We start from the raw sequence: 25,890 nt of genomic DNA, 5'->3' as shown, positions 1-25,890 counted from the left end.
TATTCACACCCCTCAGTCAATACATGTTAGTATCACCTTTGGCAGCGATTACAGCTGTGAGTCTTAATGGGAAGACTCTAAGAGCTTTGCACACCTGGATTGTACAATATTTGCACATTATTCTTTTAAAAATTCTTCAAGCTCCCTCAAGTTGGTTGTTGATCATTGCTAGACAGCCATTTTCAAGCCAAAACTGTAACTAGGCCACATTCACTGTCTTCTTGGTCAGCAACTCCAGTGTAGATTTGTCCTGTTTTAGGTTATTGTCCTGCTGAAAAGTGAATTTGTCTCCCAGTGTCTGGTGTAAAGCAGACTGAACCAGGTTTTCCTCTAGGATTTTGCCTGTGCTTATCTCTATTCTGTTTCTATTCTTTGCTGATTACAAGCATACTCATAACATGATGCAGCCACCACCATGATTGAAAATATGAAGCGTGGTACTCAGTGATGTGTTGTGTTGGATTTGCTCCAAACTTAACGCTTTGTATTCAGGACAAAAAGTTGATTTATTTGACCATTTTTTTGTACAGTTTTTCTTTAGTGCCTTATTGCAAACAGGATGCATGTTTTGGAATATGTTTTATTCTGTACAGGGTTCCTTCTTTTCACTCTGTCATTTAGGTTAGTATTGTGGAGTAACTACAACACTGTTGATCCATTCTCAGTTTCCTATCACAGCCATTAAACTCTGTAACTGTTTTAAAGTCCCCATTGGCCTCATGGTGAAATCCCTGAGCGGTTTCCTTCCTGACCGGCAACTGAGTTAGGAAGGACAACTGTATCGGTGTAGTGACTGAGTGTATTGATACACCATCCAAAGTGTAATTAATAACTTCACCATGCTCAAAGGAATATTCAATGTCTGCTTTTTAACCCATCTACCAATAGGTGCCCTTCTTTGCCAGGCATTGGAAAACTTCCCTGGTCTTTGTGGTTGAATCTGTGTTTGACTGCTCACTGCTCAACTGAGAGACTTTACAGATAATTGTACTTTATGTGTGGGGTGTAGAGATGTGGTAGTCATTTAAAAATCATGTTAAACACTATTATTGCACACAGAATGAGCCTATGCAACTTATTATGTGACTTGTTAAATACATTTTTACTCCTGAATTTATTTAGGTTTGCCATAACAAAGGGGTTGAATACTTGTTGACTGAAGACATTTCAGCATTTTATTTTTAATTAATTTGTAAAAATGTCTAAAAACATAATTCCACTGACATTATGGAGTATTGTGTGTAGGCCAGTGGACACAACATCTCAATTGAATCAATTTTAAATTCAGGCTGTAACCCAACAAAATGTGAAAAAAGTAAAGGGGTATGAATACATATAATACTCTGAAGGTATTATATGTCTATGGTGCAGATCCATTGAGGGTGTGAGAGTGTGTGTGTGTTTGTGTGTGTGGATGTAATTGTAGAGTACAGTGACAGAAGTATATAGACCTGTGTGTGCGTGAGCCAGACTGTACAGGACGCGTGTGTGTCCCCACAAATTGTTGCAGTCAAAGTTGCAGTCATCTGTATTCGGGAGATGTCAGACAATGCGGGGCTGTGTGGAGGGGATGAGGAGGGGGTTGGTGTGGAAATGGTCTGGCCAGACAGACAGTCGCCTAAGGCAGGGAGGGTACAGTACACAAAACAGCCCTACACTTTCCAATACTGGAGCAAGAAGTAGAGGATCAATTTACATAGAGAGATAGAGAGAATGAGAGAGGGGTGGTGGAGAGAGAGAGAGAGAGAGAGAGAGAGAGAGAGAGAGACAGAGAGACAGAGAGCCACCGAGAGAGAGAGAGAGAAAGAGAGAGAGAGAGAGACAGAGAGCCACGAGAGAGAGAGAGAGAGAGAGAGAGAGAGAGAGAGAGAGAGAGAGAGAGAGAGAGCCACGAGAGAGAGAGAGAGAGAGAGAGAGAGAGAGAGAGAGAGAGAGTAGATCTAAAATGACAGCATTGACTGTTGCTACAGTATTTTCACCATGAAATCCACTACAGAAACCGTAACTGGCAGCACTCATATCCACATATTTATTATAAAAGAGGAAAATCTGGGAATGATTACCAAAGCGGGTGCTGGTGTATCGGGGAAATCCACTCTATTGATGGCATGGTAGAGATAACACTGGCACGAAGCTTATCTTACATGCCTATGTCCATGAATGTAATTTAAAATGTAGTGATTGGTGCTTGGGAAGGAGTGATGCAAGCAAGAGATGGCCATGGTGCTGAAGTGGATAAATGAAGTGATCAAAGGATGAATAAATGAAACACAAAAATAGAGGATGAAGAGTCTGAGGATGGAAAAGAAATATATACAAGAAAAAAACGATGACCTATTTACTTTTATTGTGCTACAATACGGCCATGCTCAATCATTGTTGTTCTATCAACTCTCCAAAATGTTATTTCTGTATATTATTATTTGTATGTATCTCAGTGTACAGTGCATTTGGAAAGAATTCAGACCCTTTGACTTTTTTTTACATTTTGTTATGTTAAAGCCTTATTCTAAAATGAATTTAAAAAAAAGAATCCTCATCAATCTACACACAATACCCCATAATGACAAAGCAAAAACAGTTTTTTTTTTTACAATTTAGCAAATTTATTTAAAAAATGTAAACGAAAATATCACATGTACATACAGTACCAGTCAAAAGTTTGGACACACCTACTCATTCAAGGGTTTTTCTTCATTTTTTAAACTATTTTATACATTGTAGAATAATAGTGAAGACATCAAAACTATGAAATAACACATTTGGAATCATGTAGTAAACAAAAAAGTGTTAAACAAATCAAAATATATTTGATATTTGCTTTTTTTCAAAGTTGCCACCCTTTGCCTTGATGACAGCTTTGCACACTCTTGGCATTCTCTCAACCAGCTTCACCTGGAAAGGACAGATTTCTACTGGTCTAATATCCATTGCTCGTGTTTCTTAGCCCAAGCAAGTCTCCACTTCTTATTGGCGTGCTTTAGTAGTGGTTTCTTTGCAGCAATTCGATCATGAAGGCCTGAATCACGCAGTCTCTTCTGAACAGTTGATGTTGAGATGTGTCTGTTACTTGAACACTCTGAAGTGGCGATCCCCATGAGAGCCAGTTTCATCATAGTGCTTGACGGTTTTTGCGACTGCACACAAAGTTCTTGAAATTTTCCGTATTGACTGACCTTCATGTATAAAGGAAAAAATGGACTGTCATTTCTATTTGCTTATTTGAGCTGTTCTTGCCATAATTTTTTATTTTAATTTAACCTTAATTGAACTAGGCAAGTCAGTTTAGAACAAATTCTTATTTACAATGATGGCCTAGGAACAGTGGGCTAATTGCTTTGTTCAGGGGCAGAACGACAGATTTTTACCTTGTCAGCTCGGGGATTCGGTAAAGATCTGTCGTTCTGCCCCTAAACAAGGCAGTTAACCCACTGTTCCTAGGCCATCATTGTAAATAAGAAGTTGTTCTTAACTGACTTGCCTAGTTAAATAAAGCTTAAATTAGAAATGTACAAATAAAGAATAATATTATGGCAAGAACAGCTCAAATAAGCAAAGAGAAACGACAGTCCATGGACTTGGTCTTTAACCAAATAGGGCTATCTGTATACCACCCCTACCTTGTCACAACACAACTGATTGGCTCAAACGCATTAAGAAGTAAAGAAATTCCACAAATTAACTTTTAACAAGGCACACCTGTTAATTTAAATGCATTCCAGGTGACTACATCATGAAGCTGGTTGAGAGAATGCCAAGATTGTGCAATGCTGTCATCAAGGCAAAGGGTGGCTACTTTGAAGAATCTCAAAAATAAAATCTATTTTGATTTGTTTCACACGTTTTTGGTTACTACATGATTCCATGTGTCATTTCATAGTTTTGATGCCTTCACTATTATTCTACAATGTAATTTTTTTTTTTAATTAAGAAAAACCCTTGAAGGAGTAGGTGTGTCCACAAGTAAGTATGTAAGTATTCAGACCCTTTACTCAGTAATTTGTTGAATCACCTTTGGCAGCGATGACAGCCTACAGTCTTCTTGGGTATGACACTACAAGCTTGGTACACCTGTATTTGGGGAGTTTCTCCCATTCTTCTCTGCAAATCCCCTCAAGCTCTGTCAGGTTGGATGGGGAGCGTCGTTGCTCTCTTCTCTGTTCGATGGGTTCAAGTCCGGGCTCTGGCTGGGTCACTCAAGGACATTCAGAGACTTGTCCCAAAGCCACTCCTGCCTTGTCTTGGCTGTGTGCTTAGGGTCGTTGTCCTGTTGGAAGGTGAAGATTCACTCCAGTCTGAGGTCCTGAGCACTCTGGAGCAGGTTTTCATCAAGGATCTCTCTGTACTTTGCTCCATTCATCTTTTCCTCGATCTTGACTAGTCTCCCAGTCCTGCCTCTGAAAAACATCCACACAGCATGATGCTGCCACCACCATGCTTCACCGTAGGATTGGTGCCAGGTTTCCTCCAGACGTGACGCTTGGCATTCAGGCCAAAGAGTTCAATCTTGGCTTCATCAAAACAGAAAATCTTGTTTCTCATGATCTGAGAGTCTTTAGGTGCCTTTTGGCAAACTCCAAGCGGGCTGTCATGTGCCTTTTACTGAGGAGTGGCTTCCGTCTGGTCACTCTACCATAAAGGCCTGATTGGTGGAGTGCTGCAGAGATGGTTGTCCTTATGGAAAGTTCTCCCATCTCCACAGAGGAACTCTGGAGCTCTGTCAGAGTGACTATCGGGTTCTTGGTCACCTCCCTGATCAAGGTCCTCCCCCGATTGCTCAGTCCAACTCTAGGAAAAGTCTTGTTGGTTCCAAACTTCTTCCATTTAAGAATGATGGAGGCCACTGTGTTCTTGGGGACCTTCAATGCTGCAGAAATGTTTTGGTACCCTTCCCCAGTTCTGTGCCTCAACACAATCCTGTCTCGGAGCTCAACGTACAATTCCTTTGACCTCATGGCTTGGTTTTTGCTCAGATATGCACTGTCAACTGTGGGACCTTATATAGACAGGTGTGTGCCTTTCCAAATCATGTCCAAACAATTTCAATTACCATAGGTGGACTCCAATCAAGTTGTAGAAACATCAAGGATGATCGATGGAAACAGGATGCACCTGAGCTCAATTTTGAGTCTCATAGCAAAGGGTCTGAATACTTAGGTAAATAAGGTATTTCTGTTTAAAAAATGTTAGAATGTGCAAACATTTCTAAAAACTTGTTTTCGCTTTGTCATTATCGGGTATTATCTAGATTGATGACGAAAAAAAAAAATTATATCCGTTTTAGAATAAGGCTGGAAAATGTAGAAAAAGTCAAGGTGTCTGATACTTTTCGAATGCACTTTTGGACCATTCTGCAAGACTTTTAATAGTTTAAATACTGTGTCTTTGGCAGTACTGTATATAGTCGTTTCTGTGAGAGAAAAACTATTAGAAGCAGTCCATTGTGCTTGAGTCAGCAGAGTGCAATCAGTGAGCTTCATTGCTTGTCTGGAACAGACCCTAGGCCTCTTCAAAGTCATTAGCTCTGAACTGATGTTACCGCTACTAAATCTGAATCAGCTGCCTTCAAAATGTCCAGTAGGGTACAAACCAACCTAATGCTGCAAAACACATGATTGTATTAAAAACAATTAAACTAATTATTAATGGCTTAAAATATAATAATCATCAATTTATCAATAATGACATTAACATATTACCTAATCCACTCAATCTATAAATTCAGAGCAGATGCTTTAATCAAAGTAACGTACAAACAGTACTGTTACCATATTGTACATTTAATCTGAAAACTCCATTAGGGCCATATCCTAAAATGAGATGCACGCATCATAATGTAAACTTTAACTCAAATCTCCGAGGGACATCTATACATGATTTCTGTGTATGTTTCAGTAACAGCCGTGAATGTTAAATTAGAAGGTTACCCATGAGCCATTGAGGTTAAGTGCCTTGATATGAGCACTACATCACTATGACATGTTCCTCCTGGGATTTGAGACAGCATCCGTCTTGTCGCTAGTCCATTTTCCTACCCACTCTGCTGCTGCTGCTACTACTGTTGCTACTGCTGCTGTTACTACTGTTGCTGCTGCTACTGTTACTAATGTTGCTGCTGCTGTTACTACTGTTGCTACTGCTGCTGCTACTACTGTTGCTACTGCTGCTGTTACTAATGTTGCTGCTGCTGTTACTACTGTTGCTACTGCTGCTGTTACTACTGTTGCTACTGCTGCTGTTACTACTGTTGCTGCTGCTACTGTTACTAATGTTGCTGCTGCTGTTACTACTGTTGCTACTGCTGCTGCTACTACTGTTGCTACTGCTGCTGTTACTAATGTTGCTGCTGCTGTTACTACTGTTGCTACTGCTGCTGTTACTACTGTTGCTGTTACTACTGTTGCTACTGCTGCTGTTACTACTGTTGCTGCTGCTACTGTTACTAATGTTGCTGCTGCTGTTACTACTGTTGCTACTGCTGCTGCACTACTGTTGCTGCTGCTGTCACTACTCTTGCTGCTGCTGTTACTACTGTTGCTGCTGCTGTCACTACTGTTGCTGCTGCTGCACTACTGTTGCTGTTGCTGTCACTACTGTTGCTGCTGCTGCTGTTACTACTGTTGCTGCTGCTGTCACTACTGTTGCTGCTGCTGCTGCTGCACTACTGTTGCTGCTGCTGTCACTACTGTTGTTGCTGCTGCTGTCACTACTGTTGCTGCTGCTGCTGCTGCACTACTGTTGCTGCTGCTGTCACTACTGTTGCTGCTGCTGCTGTTACTACTGTTGCTGCTGCTGCTGCACTACTGTTGCTGATGCTGTCACTACTGTTGCTGCTGCTGCTGTTACTAATGTTGCTGCTGCTGTCACTACTGTTGCTGCTGCTGCTGTTACTACTGTTGCTGCTGCTGTTACTACTGTTGCTGCTGCTGTCACTACTGTTGCTGCTGCTGTTACTACTGTTGCTGCTGCTGCTGTTACTACTGTTGCTGCTGCTGCTGTCACTACTGTTGCTGCTGCTGCTGTCACTACTGTTGCTGCTGCTGCTGTCACTACTGTTGCTGCTGCTGCTGTTATTACTGCTGCTGCTGCTGTTATTACTGTTGCTGCTGCTGTTACTACTGTTGATGCTGCTGCTGTTATTACTGTTGCTGCTGCTGCTGTCACTAATGTTGCTGCTGCTGTTACTACTGTCGCTGCTGCTGTTACTACTGTCGCTGCTGCTGCTGTCACTACTGTTGCTGCTGCTGCTGTTATTGCTGTTACTACTGTTGCTGCTGCTGCTGTCACTACTGTTGCTGCTGCTGCTGTTATTACTGTTGCTGCTGCTGCTGTTACTACTGTCACTGCTGCTGTAATACTGTTGCTGCTTGCTGCTACTATTCCTGTTGCTGCTGCTACTGTTACTAATGTTGCTGCTGCTGTTACTACTGTTGCTGCTGCTGTTACTACTGTTGCTGCTGCTGTTACTACTGTTGCTGCTGCTGCTGTTACTACTGTCGCTGCTGCTGCTGTTACTACTGTTTCTGCTGCTGTTACTACTGTCGCTGCTGCTGTACTACTGTTGCTGCTGCTGTTACTATTCCTGTTGCAGCTGCTGTTACTACTGTTGCTGCTGCTGCTACTATTCCTGTTGCAGCTGCTGTTACTACTGTTGCTGCTGCTGCTGTTGTTATTACTGTTGCTGCTGCTGCTGTTGTTACTGTCGCTGCTGCTGCTGTTACTACTGTTGCTGCTGCTGCTGTTGTTATTACTGTTGCTGCTGCTGCTGTTGTTACTGTCGCTGCTGCTGCTGTTACTACTGTTGCTGTTACTACTGTTACTACTGTCGCTGCTGGACTACTGTTGCTGCTGCTACTGATTCTGCTGCTGCTGCTACAGTTACTACTGCTGCTGCTGTTACTACTGTTGCTGCTGCTACTACTGTCGCTGCTGCTGCTGTTACTACTGTTGCTGTTACTACTGTTACTACTGTTGCTGTTACTACTGTTACTACTGTTGCTGCTGCTACTGTTACTAATGTTGCTGCTGCTGTTACTACTGTTGCTGCTGCTGTTACTACTGTCGCTGCTGCTGTTACTACTGTCGCTGTTGCTTCTGTTATTACTGTTGCTGCTGCTGTTACTACTATCACTGCTGCTGCTACTACTGTTGCTGTTACTACTGAAACTACTGTCGCTGCTGCTGTTACTACTGTTGCCGCTGTTGCTGCTGCTGTTACTACTGTCGCTGCTGCTGCTGTTACTACTGTTGCTGCTGCTGCTGTTACTACTGTTGCTGCTGCTGCTGTTACTACTGTTGCTGCTGCTGCTGTTACTACTGTTGCTGCTGTTACTATTGTCGCTGCTGCTGCTGTTACTACTGTTGCTGCTGCTTCTGTTACTACTGTTGCTGCTGTTACTACTGTCGCTGCTGCTGTCACTACTGTTGCTGTTGCTGCTGTTACTACTGTTGCTGCTGTTACTATTGTCACTGCTGCTGCTGTTACTACTGTCGCTGCTGCTTCTGTTACTACTGTTGCTGCTGTTACTATTGTCGCTGCTGCTGCTGTTACTACTGTTGCTGCTGCTTCTGTTACTACTGTTGCTGCTGTTACTACTGTCGCTGCTGCTGTCACTACTGTTGCTGTTGCTGCTGTTACTACTGTCGATGCTGCTTCTGTTATTACTGTTGCTGCTGCTGCTGTTACTACTGTTGCTGCTGCTGCTGTTACTACAGGTTCATGCTCTACAACATCCGCAGAGTACGACCCTGCCTCACACAGGAAGCGGCGCAGGTCCTAATCCAGGCACTTGTCATCTCCCGTCTGGATTACTGCAACTCGCTGTTGGCTGGGCTCCCTGCCTGTGCCATTAAACCCCTACAACTCATCCAGAACGCCGCAGCCCGTCTGGTGTTCAACCTTCCCAAGTTCTCTCACGTCACCCCGCTCCTCCGCTCTCTCCACTGGCTTCCAGTTGAAGCTCGCATCCGCTACAAGACCATGGTGCTTGCCTACGGAGCTGTGAGGGGAACGGCACCTCAGTACCTCCAGGCTCTGATCAGGCCCTACACCCAAACAAGGGCACTGCGTTCATCCACCTCTGGCCTGCTCGCCTCCCTACCACTGAGGAAGTACAGTTCCCACTCAGCCCAGTCAAAACTGTTCGCTGCTCTGGCCCCCCAATGGTGGAACAAACTCCCTCACGACGCCAGGACAGCGGAGTCAATCACCACCTTCCGGAGACACCTGAAACCCCACCTCTTTAAGGAATACCTAGGATAGGATAAAGTAATCCCTCTCACCCCCCCACCCCCTTAAAAGATTTAGATGCACTACTGTTCCACTGGATGTCATAAGGTGAATGCACCAATTTGTAAGTCGCTCTGGATAAGAGCGTCTGCTAAATGACTTAAATGTAAATGTAAATGTTACTACTGTTGCTGCTGCTGCTGTTACTACTGTTGCTGCTGCTGCTGTTACTACTGTCGCTGTTGCTGCTGCTGCTGTTACTACTGTTGCTGCTGCTGCTGTTACTACTGTCGCTGCTGTTACTACTGTTGCTGCTGTTACTACTGTTGCTGCTGCTGCTGTTACTACTGTTGCTGCTGCTGCTGTTACTACTGTTGCTGCTGCTGCTGTTACTACTGTTGCTGCTGCTGCTGTTACTACTGTCGCTGCTGCTGCTGTTACTACTGTTGCTGTTACTACTACTGTTGCTGCTGCTGCTGTTACTACTCTTGCTGCTGCTGTTACTACTGTCGCTGCTGCTGCTGTTACTACTGTTGCTGTTACTACTACTGCTGCTGCTGCTGCTGTTACTACTGTTGCTGCTGCTGCTGTTACTACTGCTGCTGCTGCTGCTGTTACTACTGTTGCTGCTGCTGCTGTTACTACTGCTGCTGCTGCTGTTACTACTCTTGCTGCTGCTGCTGTTACTACTCTTGCTGCTGCTGCTGTTACTACTGTTGCTGCTGCTGCTGTTACTACTGTCGCTGCTGCTGTTACTACTCTTGCTGCTGCTGCTGTTACTACTCTTGCTGCTGCTGCTGCTGTTACTACTGTTGCTGTTACTACTCTTGCTGCTGCTGCTGTTACTACTCTTGCTGCTGCTGCTGTCACTACTCTTGCTGCTGCTGCTGTTACTACTGCTGCTGCTGCTGCTGTTACTACTGTCGCTGCTGCTGTTACTACTCTTGCTGCTGCTGCTGTTACTACTCTTGCTGCTGCTGCTGCTGTTACTACTGTTGCTGTTACTACTCTTGCTGCTGCTGCTGTTACTACTCTTGCTGCTGCTGCTGTCACTACTCTTGCTGCTGCTGCTGTCACTACTGTTGCTGCTGCTGCTGTTACTACTGCTGCTGCTGCCATATGAATTAATTTGGCTCCGTGTCTCTTCCACAGGAATCCCAGATTAAAAGTAAATCCTCTAAGCATTAACAGAGGAGTCGTGGCCCCCTGCAGCAAAATGCTGTTGCATGGAATGGAGTGCCACTCTGCCACATAAGAGGAGACGATTACCAGATACATCAAATTATATAAAATAGGAATATATGAACGTGAAAATGGGGCGTGTGATTTCTGGGTCTGATGATTTCAGCCACATCATCATGGAAGAGGTGCTACATCATCATGGAAGAGGTGCTACATCATTATGGAAGAGGTGCTACATCATCATGGAAGAGGTGCTACATCATCATGAAAGAGGTGCTACATCATCATGAAAGGGGTGCTACATCATCATGGAAGAGGTGCTACATCATCATGGAAGAGGTGCTACATCATCATGGAAGAGGTGCTACGTCATCATGGAAGAGGTGCTACATCATCATGGAAGCTTTGCCATGTTGGCATTTCACTCTCCCTGTTATTGCATTTCCCAGTCAGTCTATCGGTACTGTAGTGGATTCACACAGCCTGCTATAGAATCGACTAGCTTGCAAGGCAATACTGCACACACATGATTTTTTGAAAACTCAATATACATGCATTAACCTTTTTTATACAGTTATGTTACTTGGCAAATACAGGAAAGACTCTAGACTTAAAACACTTTAAATTCCCTTTCTTTCTTGCTCCATTTCTATAACAATATTTCCATCTCAATCACTTCTATTTACCCTATAACTAGCCATGTTGATATTACATCAAAATGGTTCAGGAAATACGGGAGTACAATTTTTATAAGTTGAGTTGGCCCCTACAACACATCCAGTTGAACTAAAGTATAAATTAAAAGCAGAGAATACCCATTAATAAATAAAAATCCACAATTTAGAATTGAAGACAAGGTTTGTTTAGCTAGCACTGGGTAATTGTTGGATGTGGCAGCATACAGTGCCTTGCGAAAGTATTCGGCCCCCTTGAACTTTGCGACCTTTTGCCACATTTCAGGCTTCAAACACAAAGATATAAAACTGTATTTTTTTGTGAAGAATCAACAACAAGTGGGACACAATCATGAAGTGGAACGACATTTATTGGATATTTCAAACTTTTTTAACAAATCAAAAACTGAAAAATTGGGCGTGCAAAATTATTCAGCCCCCTTAAGTTAATTACATTTACATTTACATTTAAGTCATTTAGCAGACGCTCTTATCCAGAGCGACTTACAAATTGGTGCTTTCACCTTATGACATCCAGTGGAACAGCCACTTTACAATAGTGCATCTAGGTCTTTTAAGGGGGGGGGGAGAAAGGATTACTTTATCCTATCCTAGGTATTCCTTAAAGAGGTGGGGTTTCAGGTGTCTCCGGAAGGTGGTGATTGACTCCGCTGTCCTGGCGTCGTGAGGGAGTTTGTTCCACCATTGGGGGGCCAGAGCAGCGAACAGTTTTGACTGGGCTGAGCGGGAACTGTACTTCCTCAGTGGTAGGGAGGCGAGCAGGCCAGAGGTGGATGAACGCAGTGCCCTTGTTTGGGTGTAGGGCCTGATCAGAGCCTGGAGGTAGTGAGGTGCCGTTCCCCTCACAGCTCCGTAGGCAAGCACCATGGTCTTGTAGCGGATGCGAGCTTCAACTGGAAGCCAGTGGAGAGAGCGGAGGAGCGGGGTGACGTGAGAGAACTTGGGAAGGTTGAACACCAGACGGGCTGCGGCGTTCTGGATGAGTTGTAGGGGTTTAATGGCACAGGCAGGGAGCCCAGCCAACAGCGAGTTGCAGTAATCCAGACGGAGATGACAAGTGCCTGGATTAGGACCTGCGCCGCTTCCTGTGTGAGGCAGGGTCGTACTCTGCGGATGTTGTAGAGCATGAACCTACAGGAACGGGCCACCGCCTTGATGTTATTTGAGAACGACAGGGTGTTGTCCAGGATCACGCCAAGGTTCTTAGCGCTCTGGGACGAGGACACAATGGAGTTGTCAACCGTGATGGCGAGATCATGGAACGGGCAGTCCTTCCCGGGAGGAAGAGCAGCTCCGTCTTGCCGAGGTTCAGCTTGAGGTGATGATCCGTCATCCACACTGATATGTCTGCCAGACATGCAGAGATGCGATTCGCCACCTGGTCGTCAGAAGGGGGAAAGGAGAAGATTAATTGTGTGTCGTCTGCATAGCAATGATAGGAGAGACCATGTGAGGTTATGACAGAGCCAAGTGACTTGGTGTATAGCGAGAATAGGAGAGGGCCTAGAACAGAGCCCTGGGGGACACCAGTGGTGAGAGCACGTGGTGAGGAGACGGATTCTCGCCACGCCACCTGGTAGGAGCGACCTGTCAGGTAGGACGCAATCAAAGCGTGGGCCGCGCCGAGATGCCCAACTCGGAGAGGGTGGAGAGGAGGATCTGATGGTTCACAGTATCGAAGGCAGCCGATAGGTCTAGAAGGATGAGAGCAGAGGAGAGAGAGTTAGCTTTAGCAGTGCGGGAGAGCGCCTCCGTGATACAGAGAAGAGCAGTCTCAGTTGAATGACTAGTCTTGAAACCTGACTGATTTGGATCAAGAAGGTCATTCTGAGAGAGATAGCGGGAGAGCTGGCCAAGGACGGCACGTTCAAGAGTTTTGGAGAGAAAAGAAAGAAGGGATACTGGTCTGTAGTTGTTGACATCGGAGGGATCGAGTGTAGGTTTTTTCAGAAGGGGTGCAACTCTCGCTCTCTTGAAGACGGGAGGGACGTAGCCAGCGGTCAGGGATGAGTTGATGAGCGAGGTGAGGTAAGGAGAAGGTCACCGGAGATGGTCTGGAGAAGAGAGGAGGGGATAGGGTCAAGCGGGCAGGTTGTTGGGCGGCCGGCCGTCACAAGACGCGAGATGTCATCTGGAGAGAGAGGGGAGAAAGAGGTCAGAGCACAGGGTAGGGCAGTGTGAGCAGAACCAGCGGTGTCGTTTGACTTAGCAAACGAGGATCGGATGTCGCGACCTTCTTTTCAAAATGGTTGACGAAGTCATCTGCAGAGAGGGAGGAGGGGGAGGGGGAGGAGGATTCAAGAGGGAGGAGAAGGTGGCAAAGAGCTTCCTAGGGTTAGAGGCAGATGCTTGGAATTTAGAGTGGTAGAAAGTGGCTTTAGCAGCAGAGACAGAGGAGGAAAATGTAGAGAGGAGGGAGTGAAAGGATGCCAGGTCTGCAGGGAGGCGAGTTTTCCTCCATTTCCGCTCGGCTGCCCGGAGCCCTGTTCTGTGAGCTCGCAATGAGTCGTCGAGCCACGGAGCGGGAGGGGAGGACCGAGCCGGCCTGGAGGATAGGGGACATAGATAGTCAAAGGATGCAGAAAGGGAGGAGAGGAGGGTTGAGGAGGCAGAATCAGGAGATAGGTTGGAGAAGGTTTGAGCAGAGGGAAGAGATGATAGGATGGAAGAGAAGAGAGTAGCGGGGGAGAGAGAGCGAAGGTTGGGACGGCGCGATACCATCCGAGTAGGGGCAGTGTGGGAAGTGTTGGATGAGAGGGAAAAGGATACAAGGTAGTGGTCGGAGACTTGGAGGGGAGTTGCAATGAGGTTAGTGGAGGAACAGCATCTAGTAAAGATGAGGTCGAGCGTATTGCCTGCCTTGTGAGTAGGGGGAAGGTGAGAGGGTGAGGTCAAAAGAGGAGAGGAGTGGAAAGAAGGAGGCAGAGAGGAATGAGTCAAAGGTAGACGTGGGGAGGTTAAAGTCGCCCAGAACTGTGAGAGGTGAGCCGTCCTCAGGAAAGGAGCTTATCAAGGCATCAAGCTCATTGATGAACTCTCCGAGGGAACCTGGAGGGCGATAAATGATAAGGATGTTAAGCTTGAAAGGGCTGGTAACTGTGACAGCATGGAATTCAAAGGAGGCGATAGACAGATGGGTAAGGGGAGAAAGAGAGAATGACCACTTGGGAGAGATGAGGATCCCGGTGCCACCACCCCGCTGACCAGAAGCTCTCGGGGTGTGCGAGAGCACGTGGGCGGACGAAGAGAGAGCAGTAGGAGTAGCGGTGTTGTCTGTGGTGATCCATGTTTCCGTCAGAGCCAAGAAGTCGAGGGACTGGAGGGAGACATAGGCTGAGATGAACTCTGCCTTGTTGGCCGCAGATCGGCAGTTCCAGAGGCTACCGGAGACCTGGAACTCCACGTGGGTCGTGCGCGCTGGGACCACCAGATTAGGGTGGCTGCGGCTACTTTGTAGCGCCACCTTTTGCTGCGATTACAGCTGTAAGTCGCTTGGGGTATGTCTCTATCAGTTTTGCACATCGAGAGACTGAAATGTTTTCCCATTCCTCCTTGCAAAACAGCTCGAGCTCAGTGAGGTTGGATGGAGAGCATTTGTGAACAGCAGTTTTCAGTTCTTTCCACAGATTCTCGATTGGATTCAGGTCTGGACTTTGACTTGACCATTCTAACACCTGGATATGTTTATTTTTGAACCATTCCATTGTAGATTTTGCTTTATGTTTTGGATCATTGTCTTGTTGGAAGACAAATCTCCGTCCCAGTCTCAGGTCTTTTGCAGACTCCATCAGGTTTTCTTCCAGAATGGTCCTGTATTTGGCTCCATCCATCTTCCCATCAATTTTAACCATCTTCCCTGTCCCTGCTGAAGAAAAGCAGGCCCAAACCATGATGCTGCCACCACCATGTTTGACAGTGGGGATGGTGTGTTCAGGGTGATGAGCTGTGTTGCTTTTACGCCAAAGATAACGTTTTGCATTGTTGCCAAAAAGTTCAATTTTGGTTTCATCTGACCAGAGCACCTTCTTCCACATGTTTGGTGTGTCTCCCAGGTGGCTTGTGGCAAACTTTAAACAACACTTTTTATGGATATCTTTAAGAAATGGCTTTCTTCTTGCCACTCTTCCATAAAGGCCAGATTTGTGCAATATACGACTGATTGTTGTCCTATGGACAGAGTCTCCCACCTCAGCTGTAGATCTCTGCAGTTCATCCAGAGTGATCATGGGCCTCTTGGCTGCATCTCTGATCAGTCTTCTCCTTGTATGAGCTGAAAGTTTAGAGGGACGGCCAGGTCTTGGTAGATTTGCAGTGGTCTGATACTCCTTCCATTTCAATATTATCGCTTGCACAGTGCTCCTTGGGATGTTTAAAGCTTGGGAAATCTTTTTGTATCCATATCCGGCTTTAAACTTCTTCACAACAGTATCTCGGACCTGCCTGGTGTGTTCCTTGTTCTTCATGATGCTCTCTGCGCTTTTAACGGACCTCTGAGACTATCACAGTGCAGGTGCATTTATACGGAGACTTGATTACACACACGTGGATTGTATTTATCATCATTAGTCATTTAGGTCAACATTGGATCATTCAGAGATCCCCACTGAACTTCTGGAGAGAGTTTGCTGCACTGAAAGTAAAGGGGCTGAATAATTTTGCACGCCCAATTTTTCAGTTTTTGATTTGTTAAAAAAGTTTGAAATATCCAATAAATGTCGTTCCACTTCATGATTGTGTCCCACTTGTTGTTGATTCTTCACAAAAAAATACAGTTTTATATCTTTATGTTTGAAGCCTGGATGTGGAAAAGGTCGCAAAGTTCAATGGGGCCGAATACTTTCGCAAGGCACTGTATATATTTTAAATGGATTAGTGTACTTGGAATAGTTTTTTCCTACTGTCACTCTGTTCTTGCTTCTCAGTTAGAGCATGGTGGTGGTTGGGAGTGAAGTTGAAATGGACATGCAGACGCGAGGCGAGGCAGAGCCAGCCTGTATCATCTGTTGAGACCATAAGCCACCCACTCCTCCTGCTCACACTCCCTCCCTCCTCTCTCTGTTGGAATTATGTGCACATCGTCACATACCCTGGCTGGTATCACAGTTTAGAGATACAATAGGCTTTTCTTTTTGTTGCTGTTATTGTTTGTGTATTGTTGTATTTTACATGTGTGTGACTGTCCTTGTCTATCAGTGGTTTGTTGCTTGTCATGTTTTGGTTTTTTTGTGGACCTTAGGAAGAGTAGCTGCTGCTTCTGCAAAAGCTAATGCGGATCCTAATAAGCAAACAAATTAATACAAATAGCACAGGAAATGACCTCTCCACCTGCATGCACGTTTATATTTGCCTTTGTTTATGTAAGTGTGGGGAGGACTGAATTTGTATTCAGGCAATATAGTGTGCAATATAATGAGTTAGCTTTGTGTATCACTTCAAATTGAAGACGCCCTCTCTCTTTTTTCTCTTCCTGCCTCTCGGCCTCCCTTCCTTGTCACACTCTCCTCTCCTCTCCTGCACTTGTCCTGCGTGAACAATGAGGCAGCTGATTGAGTCACAATTTCTCCCCTCTCTCTCTCTCTCTCTCTCTCACTCCCTCTCCCACACACACACATACACAAGCCCTTCCACTCCCTCTGTTGCTTCCCTGTTTCACAACCTCTCTCTCTCTCTCTCTCTCTCTCTCTCTCTCTCTCTCTCTCTCTCTCTCACTCTCACTCCCTCACACACACATACACAAGCCCTTCCACTCCCTCTGTTGCTTCCCTGTTTCACAACCTCTCTCTCTTCCCCCTCCATCCTCTTCCCTTTCCCTTAAGCTTGCTATTCACTCTGCTTTCTCTCCCTACACTTACATGTATTTATTTATTTCAAAACATTTCATAATCTTTCCTTCTCTCTTAGTCTTCTTAGTAAGTCTCTCCTTCCCCTCTTCCTTTGATTCGTCCATGTCATCTGTCTCTCTTCCTCTCTCTGCATATTTCTCTGCATCTTTTGGTCTGTGAGCAGTGCACTACTCGCTCCTCCCTTCCTCGCTCTCTTTTTCTCTCTCACTTTTTCTCATTCTCTCTCTCTCTCTCTCTCTGGTCTACAGCAGTGATTCTTTAATCCCTTCTTACACAATCTCTTTCTCCTTCAGCTGATGAAAACCTAAAAGAGTAAGAACATGGAAACCCTCCCTATGACAAACCCTCCCAGTAAACAAACGCTGGATAATAACCTTCAGAATCTCGTACAGTCCTGTATACAAATTGTTATCGCACCAATGAGGAAATCACAACACAATTCATCCTTCTGTTAGCCGACTACAGGAAGATTTTGTGAATGTGAATAAAAACAAACCTTGTGTTGTAAAAGATACAGATCTGAAGCTGTGAGTCTGTCTCCTCTGGAACGTGTGGGTCCTGCAGCATGTGGGTCCTGCAGAGTGTGGGTCCTGCAGAGTGTGGGTCCTACAGCATGTGGGTCCTGCAGGGTGTGGGTCCTGGAAAGTGTAGGTCCTGGAGCGTGTGGGTCCTGCAGCGTGTGGGTCCTGCAGCGTGTGGGTCCTGGAGCATGTGGGTCCTGCAGAGTGTGGGTCCTGGAAAATGTAGGTCCTGAAGCGTGTGGGTCCTGGAGTGTGTGGGTCCTGCAGCGTGTGGGTCCTGGAGCGTGTGGATCCTGCAGAGTGTGGGTCCTGGAAAGAGTAGGTCCTGGAGCGTGTGGGTCCTGCAGCGTGTGGGTCCTGGAAAGTGTAGGTCCTGGAGCGTGTGGGTCCTGGAAAGTGTAGGTCCTGGAGCGTGTGGGTTCTGGTGTGTGTGGGTCCTGGAAAGTGTAGGTCCTGGAGCGTGTGGGTCCTGGAGCGTGTGGGTTCTGGTGTGTGTGGGTCCTGGAAAGTGTAGGTCCTGGAGCGTGTGGGTCCTGCAGCGTGTGGGTCCTGGAGCGTGTGGGTCCTGCAGCGTGTGGGTCCTGGAGCGTGTGGGTCCTGCAGCGTGTGGGTCCTGGAGCGTGTGGGTTCTGGAGCGTGTGGCTCCTGCAGTGTGTGGGTCCTGGAAAGTGTAGGTCCTGTAGCGTGTGGGTCCTGCAGCGTGTGGGTTCTGGAGCATGTGGGTTCTGGAGCGTGTGGGTTCTGGAGCGTGTGGGTTCTGGAGCGTGTGGGTTCTGGAGCGTGTGGGTCCTGGAGCGTGTGGGTTCTGGAGCGTGTGGGTTCTGGAGCGTGTGGGTCCTGGTGCAGTGGATGAAAAGAACAGTTCACCTCAAGGATTCAGACCACCACACTAGCAGGCAGCCCTACTGTACACTTGCCTTAGGCCTTGGTGTGGGCTTGAATTTTCCCATTAAAAAAATCACTGAGTAAATGCTGCTGGCTGTGTGAGTACCAGGGTATACTCTATCCCAGTAGAGCCCTCGCGTTGATTCCCGGAATGTCTGATCTCAAAGCCATATCCAGATCGGAACTGAGACTCCACATTCTCAGCTGAGTCCACATCATCTTGTCCATTTCCCTCTCAAAGCTGGGCGGAAGGGGCTGGAATATATTTAGGAGACTTATATTTATTTTTGACTGATCTAAAAAGAGAAGAAGTGGGTTGCTATATCAGGGTTTAGCCTCGGGTAAGATCCTGTTGCCCCATTCTATACCTCAGTTCCTTTACCAAAAATGAATCCCACCAAGTACTTTAATCTTCTACGAAGACAGAAATGTGTTCTTGAATTAACAGCATTGGGAGCATTAAACCCTGGCCGTGTCAACCATTGGACTTGATATTGTAAAAACAAACTGAGGCCAATCACAAGACATGATACTCAGTCTACTTCAAAGACTTGATATCTTCAGCCTTGCTTGTATGAGGGTAGCGTTCTTGAAACTTTAGTGAAAGTTTATTTTAGGTCGTCTTGTTCTGACATCAGTAGAGACAGCTCCCTCTCTGTGCTGATCAGAGTGGCTGAAATCTCTCTCCAGTCACACCTGTGGTTTGGCACTATGCGGAAGCGTCAGTGTCTGACAGTCTGTGAAGGAAACAGACACAGGCATGTGTGAGCACTGTACTAATAATAAAGTACAATCCTAGTATAAAATAAAAATACATTTCATTTATATAGCGCTTTTCATTACAGTCTTATCTCAAGGCTCTACATAGGCAAAAATAAAAAATATTGATCAAAAATTAAAATTAAAATGAATATACTATAAATACATCATACATTTAGAATGAAAACAATGTCATCCAATCATGGTCAAAATGCTGCTAGAACTTGAGAAGGGGTCACAGGTTAGAATTTGTATTGTGACAAAATGACGTGTTACGGTGATTAATGAATGGTGAAAAGCGCAATAAGATACTGCATTAATCGGAATAAATGCTAGAGAATCATTTGACCATCTATCCCTCCATTCATTGATCATTGGTTGTACTTACAGTGTGAACCCTTCCAGGTGTCGGTTATAACACTCAGTAATAATACCACACGGAGCTCTGGAGGAAGCTATTGGTGTGAGAGCAGAAACAGTCTTGATAAAAGAACTATTTCAATCTTTTCACATAGGTTTGGTCCTTTATAATTCAGAGATTTAGTAAAGTAAATGCACGTAAATGCCCTTTATGCACCTTTTAATACGGTGAACAGCATTTAGCCAACGCTCCTATGGGTAATGGGTCATGTCGAGCGGGAAACGATGTGCACATTGGAGAATTAGCATTTAAATGTATTCAGAATGCAGACCCATGTCTCACATTGGACTGCAATGATGTGTGAGAAACACCTGTGATAACACCCTTTCTAAGTAGTGGGAAGCATGAAAGAGACTTGAACGACATTCACATATTTGTGTGTGAATAAAACTGCATTTATGTAGGGCTATAGCTGTGAGGGTGTATGTGAATATGTGAGTGTGTGTGTGTGTGTGTGTGTGTGTGTGTGTGTGTGTGTGTGTGTGTGCGTGCGTGCGTGCGTGCGTGCGTGCGTGCGTGCGTGCGTGCGTGTGTGTGTGTGTGTGTGTGTGAGTATGTGTGTGTGGGTGCCTAGGTGCACGACTCAAGAGTGTGTGTGATCCTTGCTCTAGCAGTTGAACTATTCTGCACACACCACCGCCTCATCTCTGCCTCTCAATTGATCATTTAGTGAGGGATGGAAGGGAGAAGGAGGTGGAGTGAGAGAGAGAGAAGGAGTGACAGAGGGAGAGAGAGAGAGAGGGAGTGACAGATGGAGAGAGAGGGAGAGAGGGAGAGAGAGAGGGAGTGAGAGATGGAGTGAGAGAGAGAGGGAGAGAGAGGGAGCAGGAAAGGGAAAGGGAGATGACAGGGAAGAGAGGAGGGGGTCATGAACTCATTGGAGAATAAGCTGGAGGCAGGAATTGCTGTCAGCTTGAGCAATGGTTCACCTAATTGGAGACTGAGGTCAACCAGGGACAGGGAAGGGGCACTGGTCAATTCTGAGGAGAACCCAACGCTGCTCAAACACAATCCTTAACACGTCTGGCTGTGTGTGAAGGGGGATTATCAATGTGATTTTGTGGAAGATTGCTTTGATATTTGTTGAGTATATGTGCTCTAAATGTGTGATGGAGATGCTGTGAATGCTTACATATGTTTTATATGTGGGGCTTCTGCATCTTGTGTACAGTATGTGATTGTGAATTCATGTGAATGTGATAATGTTGTGATTGTCTGAATTAGTCAGTCCAGAGTCATATACTGTATATATACACTCTTAGAAAAAAAGGTGCTATCTAGAACCTAAAAGGATTCATTAGCTGTCCCAACACGACAATCCGTTGAAGAACCCTTTTTGGTTCCATGTAGAACTCTTTTGGTTCCAGGTAGAACTCTTTTAGGTTCCAGGTAGAACTCTTTTGGATTCCAGGTAGAACTCTTTCCACACAGGGTTCTATCAGGAACCCAAAAGGCTTCTCCTATGGGGCAGCCGAAGAACCCTTTCAGAGCCCTTTTTTCTAAGAGTGTAGAGAGCTCAGCCAGGTGTTAGAATGGCTGCCATGTTAGAGCCTCTATTATCAAAATGTTTGTAATGTTACAATATGAAAGCACCTCTGACAGTTCCCTATGAAAGGACCAATGATGTATATAAACCCTGGATTGCTGATGCTATGTATTGGCTATTGAGTCTTTGAAGCCACCGATCGGCCATATTGGCCCACCCTAGTAGGAGCAGTCCTCCATAGGAATGAATGGAATTCTACAGTACTTCAATTAAATGTTTCAAGCATAAAATTACATGTTACAGTTTGTAGTGGGGACAGTAACATTAGTCATCTCAAAAAATGAGACTTTCAGGGAAATGTTGTTCTATATTTTTTCCTGTTTTTAAAAAAAATGTTTAGCTCACATATAATTTAAAACACAAAAATATACAGTTTAAGGGACATGTTGTTCTATATTTTTTCATCTGTTTTTTTGATGTTTAGCTCACATAATATAATTTCAAAGTAGGCATTAAAGATATCTGTTCTATAGTAAATGTGACCAAAAATGAAAGTAGAATAATAAATGCATTTCTATTGCTTCCAAAATATTTTGTACAATGCTGAGGAAGATTTCAACACAGCGGACACTATCAGTCGTCTAGTGTCCAAATAAATCACCGTAAAGGAGCCGCTGTAAACAAACAAACAGAGCAGCGAATTGAACAGATTATTCATTCATTGGCATCGGGGAGAATGTGTATCCAAGTCTGTACTGTGTGGTGGTGTCAACAAATTGCATATCCGCTTTCACTGGACATCATCATAGGTTTTGGAAACTACCAGAAATAAACAGCACAACGCAGAAGTGTCAATTATCACTTCGCAACCGTGATGGAGGAGAAAGGGGCTCTCTCGAAACATTCAGACAGAAACCTCATTGGCCCAACTCTCTCTATATGGTTTGAAGGATGTGGATGATGTGTGGGTGATGTGTGGATGATGTGTGGGTGATGTGTGGATGATGTGTGGGTGATGTGTGGGTACTGTATGCAGAACAGCCACCCAGAGACAGTTAGTCGTCAACTGTCAGCAGTAAAATGTGAAGATGTGCCGGTTTTATTACTCAGTGTTTAATAGCTTATTCTATTATTAAAATTCCATTATAAACTGGGTAGTTCCAGCCCCGAATGCTGATTGGCTGACATTCGGGGTATACAGGTATGACAAAACATTTATTTTTACTGCTCTAATTACGTTTATAATAGCAGTAAGGCACCTCAGGGGTTTGTGGTATATGGCCAATATACCACGTTGCGTTGTGCCTAAGAACAGCCCTTAGCCGTGGTATGTTGGCTATAAACCACACCCCCTCGGGCCTTATTGCTTAATTGAAGCATCACAGCCCTCTCTTCCCTTCTGTCTGCCTTTCTCTTCCCCTCTCTCCTTCCTGCCTATATTATTCCCAAGGGGTATTACAGAAGAGTAAAATCCTTTATGTGTCGAGTACATAAATTGACAATACAATACAGTGTGCGTCGATTTGTGTGCGTGTGTGTGTGTGTGTGTGTGTGTGTGTGTGTGTCCGTTTATTAGTCACTCTGATTTAATATGAATCAATGACTGGAGACAGAGGAGGCGCAGTAACCTGAAATTATTGGACACACAGACAATACTCTCACACACAGACAATACTCTCACACACAGACACGCTGCGATGTGACTGGACTTTTAACACTGTGTTACACATTACATCTATTCACTGGCAGTGGAGTACGAGAGAGGGAGAGGGAGAGGGAGAGGGAGAGGGAGAGGGAGAGGGAGGGAGGGAGGGAGGGAGGGAGGGAGGGAGGGAGGGAGGGAGGGGGAGGGAGGAGGGAGGGAGGGAGGAGGAGAGGGGAGGGAGGGAGGGAGGGAGGGAGGGAGGGAGGGAGGGAGGGAGGGAGGGAGGGAGGGAGGGAGGGAGGAGGAGGGAGGAGAGAGAGAGAGAGAGAGAGAGAGAGAGAGAGAGAGAGAGAGAGAGGGGAGAGGGATGAGGGAGAGAGAGAGAGAGAGAGAGGGAGAGAGAGAGAGAGAGAGAGAGAGAGAGAGGAGAGGGAGAGGGAGAGGGAGAGAGAGAGAGCGAGAGAGAGAGAGAGGGATGAGGGGGAGGAGAGAGAGCGAGCGAGCGAGAGAGAGAGAGAGAGAGAGAGAGAGATAGAGAGAGAGAGAGAGAGAGAGAGGGGAGTGGAGTGGGGGATTTAAAAAAGGATAAATACAGAGCAAAAGTGATAAACTAAGTTAGATGAACTGACATTACAAGATGGCCTCAGACTTTTCTTCTTTCCTGCTAAAGACAACATTTCCTTCTGATTCCCTGTCTCTCCCCTTTTCTCTGTGTCTGTGAGGCTGGGCTGAATGTGCAGCTGAAGGAGAGTGTTTTCTCTTCCTCCCACCACTGTAGAGCATCAGTCCTAATAAGAAAGCTTTTAACACAGTTAATTAAGAGATCCATATGCAGTACATATGCAGTACATCTCATTTTACCCTCTCTCATTCTCTGTCTCCCGCCCTCTCCACCTCTCTCTAAACTAATTCAGAATCATTATCGCTGACTCCCTTTCTCCTCATCTGTGGATTTCTCTCCATAAAATGATATTTCCATCCCCCTGCTCTGTCTGCAGCCCCGGTACCATTTTCAGCCCTTCAGACGGTTCCATCCTCTATTCCCCTCTCCGATCAGTCGCCTCTCTAAACGTTCAACTGGATGCTCTTTGACGTCCCTAATTCAGGTAGAGGAGAGAAGAGAGGGGGGGAAGGAGAGAGTGGTTGCGGGAGAGATGTGAGGAGCGAAAGAGGTGGGAGAAATATTAAGTGATGAGATAGCGGCAGGAGAGCAGTCTTTGTCGGAAACACAGATATTGGTGCGAACTGAGCCAAGTGGATTAGCCAGTGAGACTCATGTAAAGACAGGAGGGAGGATAGAGGAGGAGGAAGAGAGGAGAAAGAGGGAGTGAAAATAGAGGGACAAGGAATGATGAGGGTGTGGGTTTTGAGGGTCAAGAAGGAAAGACAGGCCATGTTCTAAAGGATGTGAGAATGGAGAGATTGATAGAAGAGTAGAGAAACGGAGGGGGTGATAGAGGGGGAGCTGTTTAAACGTTCCTCCTTGTGATGGAGCTCTAATTAACAGTCTCAGGTTCATTATCAGATGATTCATTATTTCACTGGTCATAAAAGAGCTGTGTGTGCATCCCTGGGGGACGAAGACAGGTCAATAAACCTGTCACACACACACACGCACACACACACACCATCCATGTACCACGAGCTAATATACTGTACACAGAGAGCAGTGGAGGCTGCTGAGGGGAGGACGGCTCATAATAATGGCTGGAATGGAGCGAATGGAATGGCATCAAAAACATGGAAATCACGTCTGATGTATTTGATACCATTCCACCTATTCCGCACCAGCTATTATCACAATCCCGTCCTCCCTAATTAAGGTGCCACCAACCTCCTGTGACACAGAGGTAAGCCAACCAGTAAGATTTGTGGTTGAAGAGACCATCCCCCTACTAAAAGAATCAGCGTTTGATTGCTTTGCTCCAAGCATGTGATCAATAAACGATCAAGTTGGCACTAGGACAAGTTATTCTAATCTAATGAGCATGTTTCCTCTATCTTACAGGACAGAGCTGTTTCTGAAGACTATTTCTGTCTATGATTGGCTATTCACTAGTTGATTAAAAGCACTGCTTGTTTTGACGTTTTCAAGACAGGGTTCAAACACAATGCTGTCAAATCCTAGCTTCTTTACAAAGAGACATTTCTCAAACAAGAATTTTGCTAGGACTGTTTGGGAGGGGTCTGAATGGGGAGGGGGAAACTGAAAACTAGCCGTTATTGGCAAAGGTTTGGAACTCTCTTTCTTGGTCTATTAACTCATTTACCGGTTGATGATGTCACCAGCACGGTCAAAAATCCCTCCCACCAAAACAGGCTGAAATTTCATGCAGTCTTTTGAAACAGCTCTCACACTAAAAGTGAATTATCCTCATTATTCCAACCTCATAGTGTGTATAGAAAACACAGGAAAAGATGTTTTGACTGCACTGGGCCTTTAGCATATCAGCTGCTTTTTCACTCCCTAATAACAGGCATCATCACTTGCCAATGTGCTGAATGATTGCACTCAGCAAAGTAATTAAGTAGTATTCATTAAGAATCCCAAATGCACCTTCCTTCTCAGACGATGGGTTCAGCTCCTGTCATCTCCTTCTGTCACAAGAGGTAAGTCAGATGATCCACCATTCCCTTTGCATTTACTGGCTCTTATACCTGTGTAGTAACACTGTAATAATACTATAGTAGCAACAATAAACTATCAACATGTTCTTACATAAAAATATATGTAGCTAAGTACATGAGAAAAATATCATTACCAGTCATACATGTAACCCTATAAGAATACATATGAATACACAAACCCCATTTGTCCCTATATGATGTGTAGTGGGAGACAAATTGCTGAGTTGCAGGCAAAAATTGTTCATGCCCTCGGCTGAGTTGGATAAATGCTGTCCGCTGAGCTCTACTAATCACTGCAGCCTGTCACACAGCACAGACACGCCCCTTCTCCCCTGAGAGGAGAGATTCTGCTGCCGATCTCAGGGCTGCCACACACTGGCACCCCCTTCAACACACACGCACGCACAAACACACACACACACACACACACACACACACACACACACACAGTGTAATTGATGCGATGACTGGAAATAAACAGGCAATTTAAGTGCTAGACACCTCACTGCTCTCTCTCTCTCTCTCCCTCCTCTCTGCTCTCTCTCTCTCCCCTCTCTCCCTCTCTCCCTCCTCTCTGCTCTCTCTCTCTCCCTCCT

General features: G+C 45.4%; 1 protein-coding gene across 1 annotated transcript in view; it reads right to left on the bottom strand.

Moving 5' to 3' along the window:
• Positions 1-3,066: 3,066 nt before the first annotated feature.
• LOC135562538 (dentin sialophosphoprotein-like) overlaps positions 3,067-25,890 on the bottom strand; it is a 91,640-nt gene continuing 68,816 nt past the window's right edge. Inside the window, exons 2-6 of the mRNA XM_065005039.1 lie at positions 17,446-18,307; positions 17,223-17,253; positions 7,864-8,709; positions 6,805-7,352; positions 3,067-3,137 (exon numbers count right to left, since the gene is read on the bottom strand). Coding sequence (XP_064861111.1) covers positions 3,067-3,137; positions 6,805-7,352; positions 7,864-8,709; positions 17,223-17,253; positions 17,446-18,307 — 2,358 coding nt within the window. The remainder of the gene's footprint in view (positions 3,138-6,804; positions 7,353-7,863; positions 8,710-17,222; positions 17,254-17,445; positions 18,308-25,890) is intronic.

Source organism: Oncorhynchus nerka, linkage group LG19 (assembly GCF_034236695.1).
Source record: "Oncorhynchus nerka isolate Pitt River linkage group LG19, Oner_Uvic_2.0, whole genome shotgun sequence".
NCBI lineage: Eukaryota > Metazoa > Chordata > Actinopteri > Salmoniformes > Salmonidae > Oncorhynchus > Oncorhynchus nerka.
This window is presented reverse-complemented; position numbering and strand designations above follow the sequence as displayed.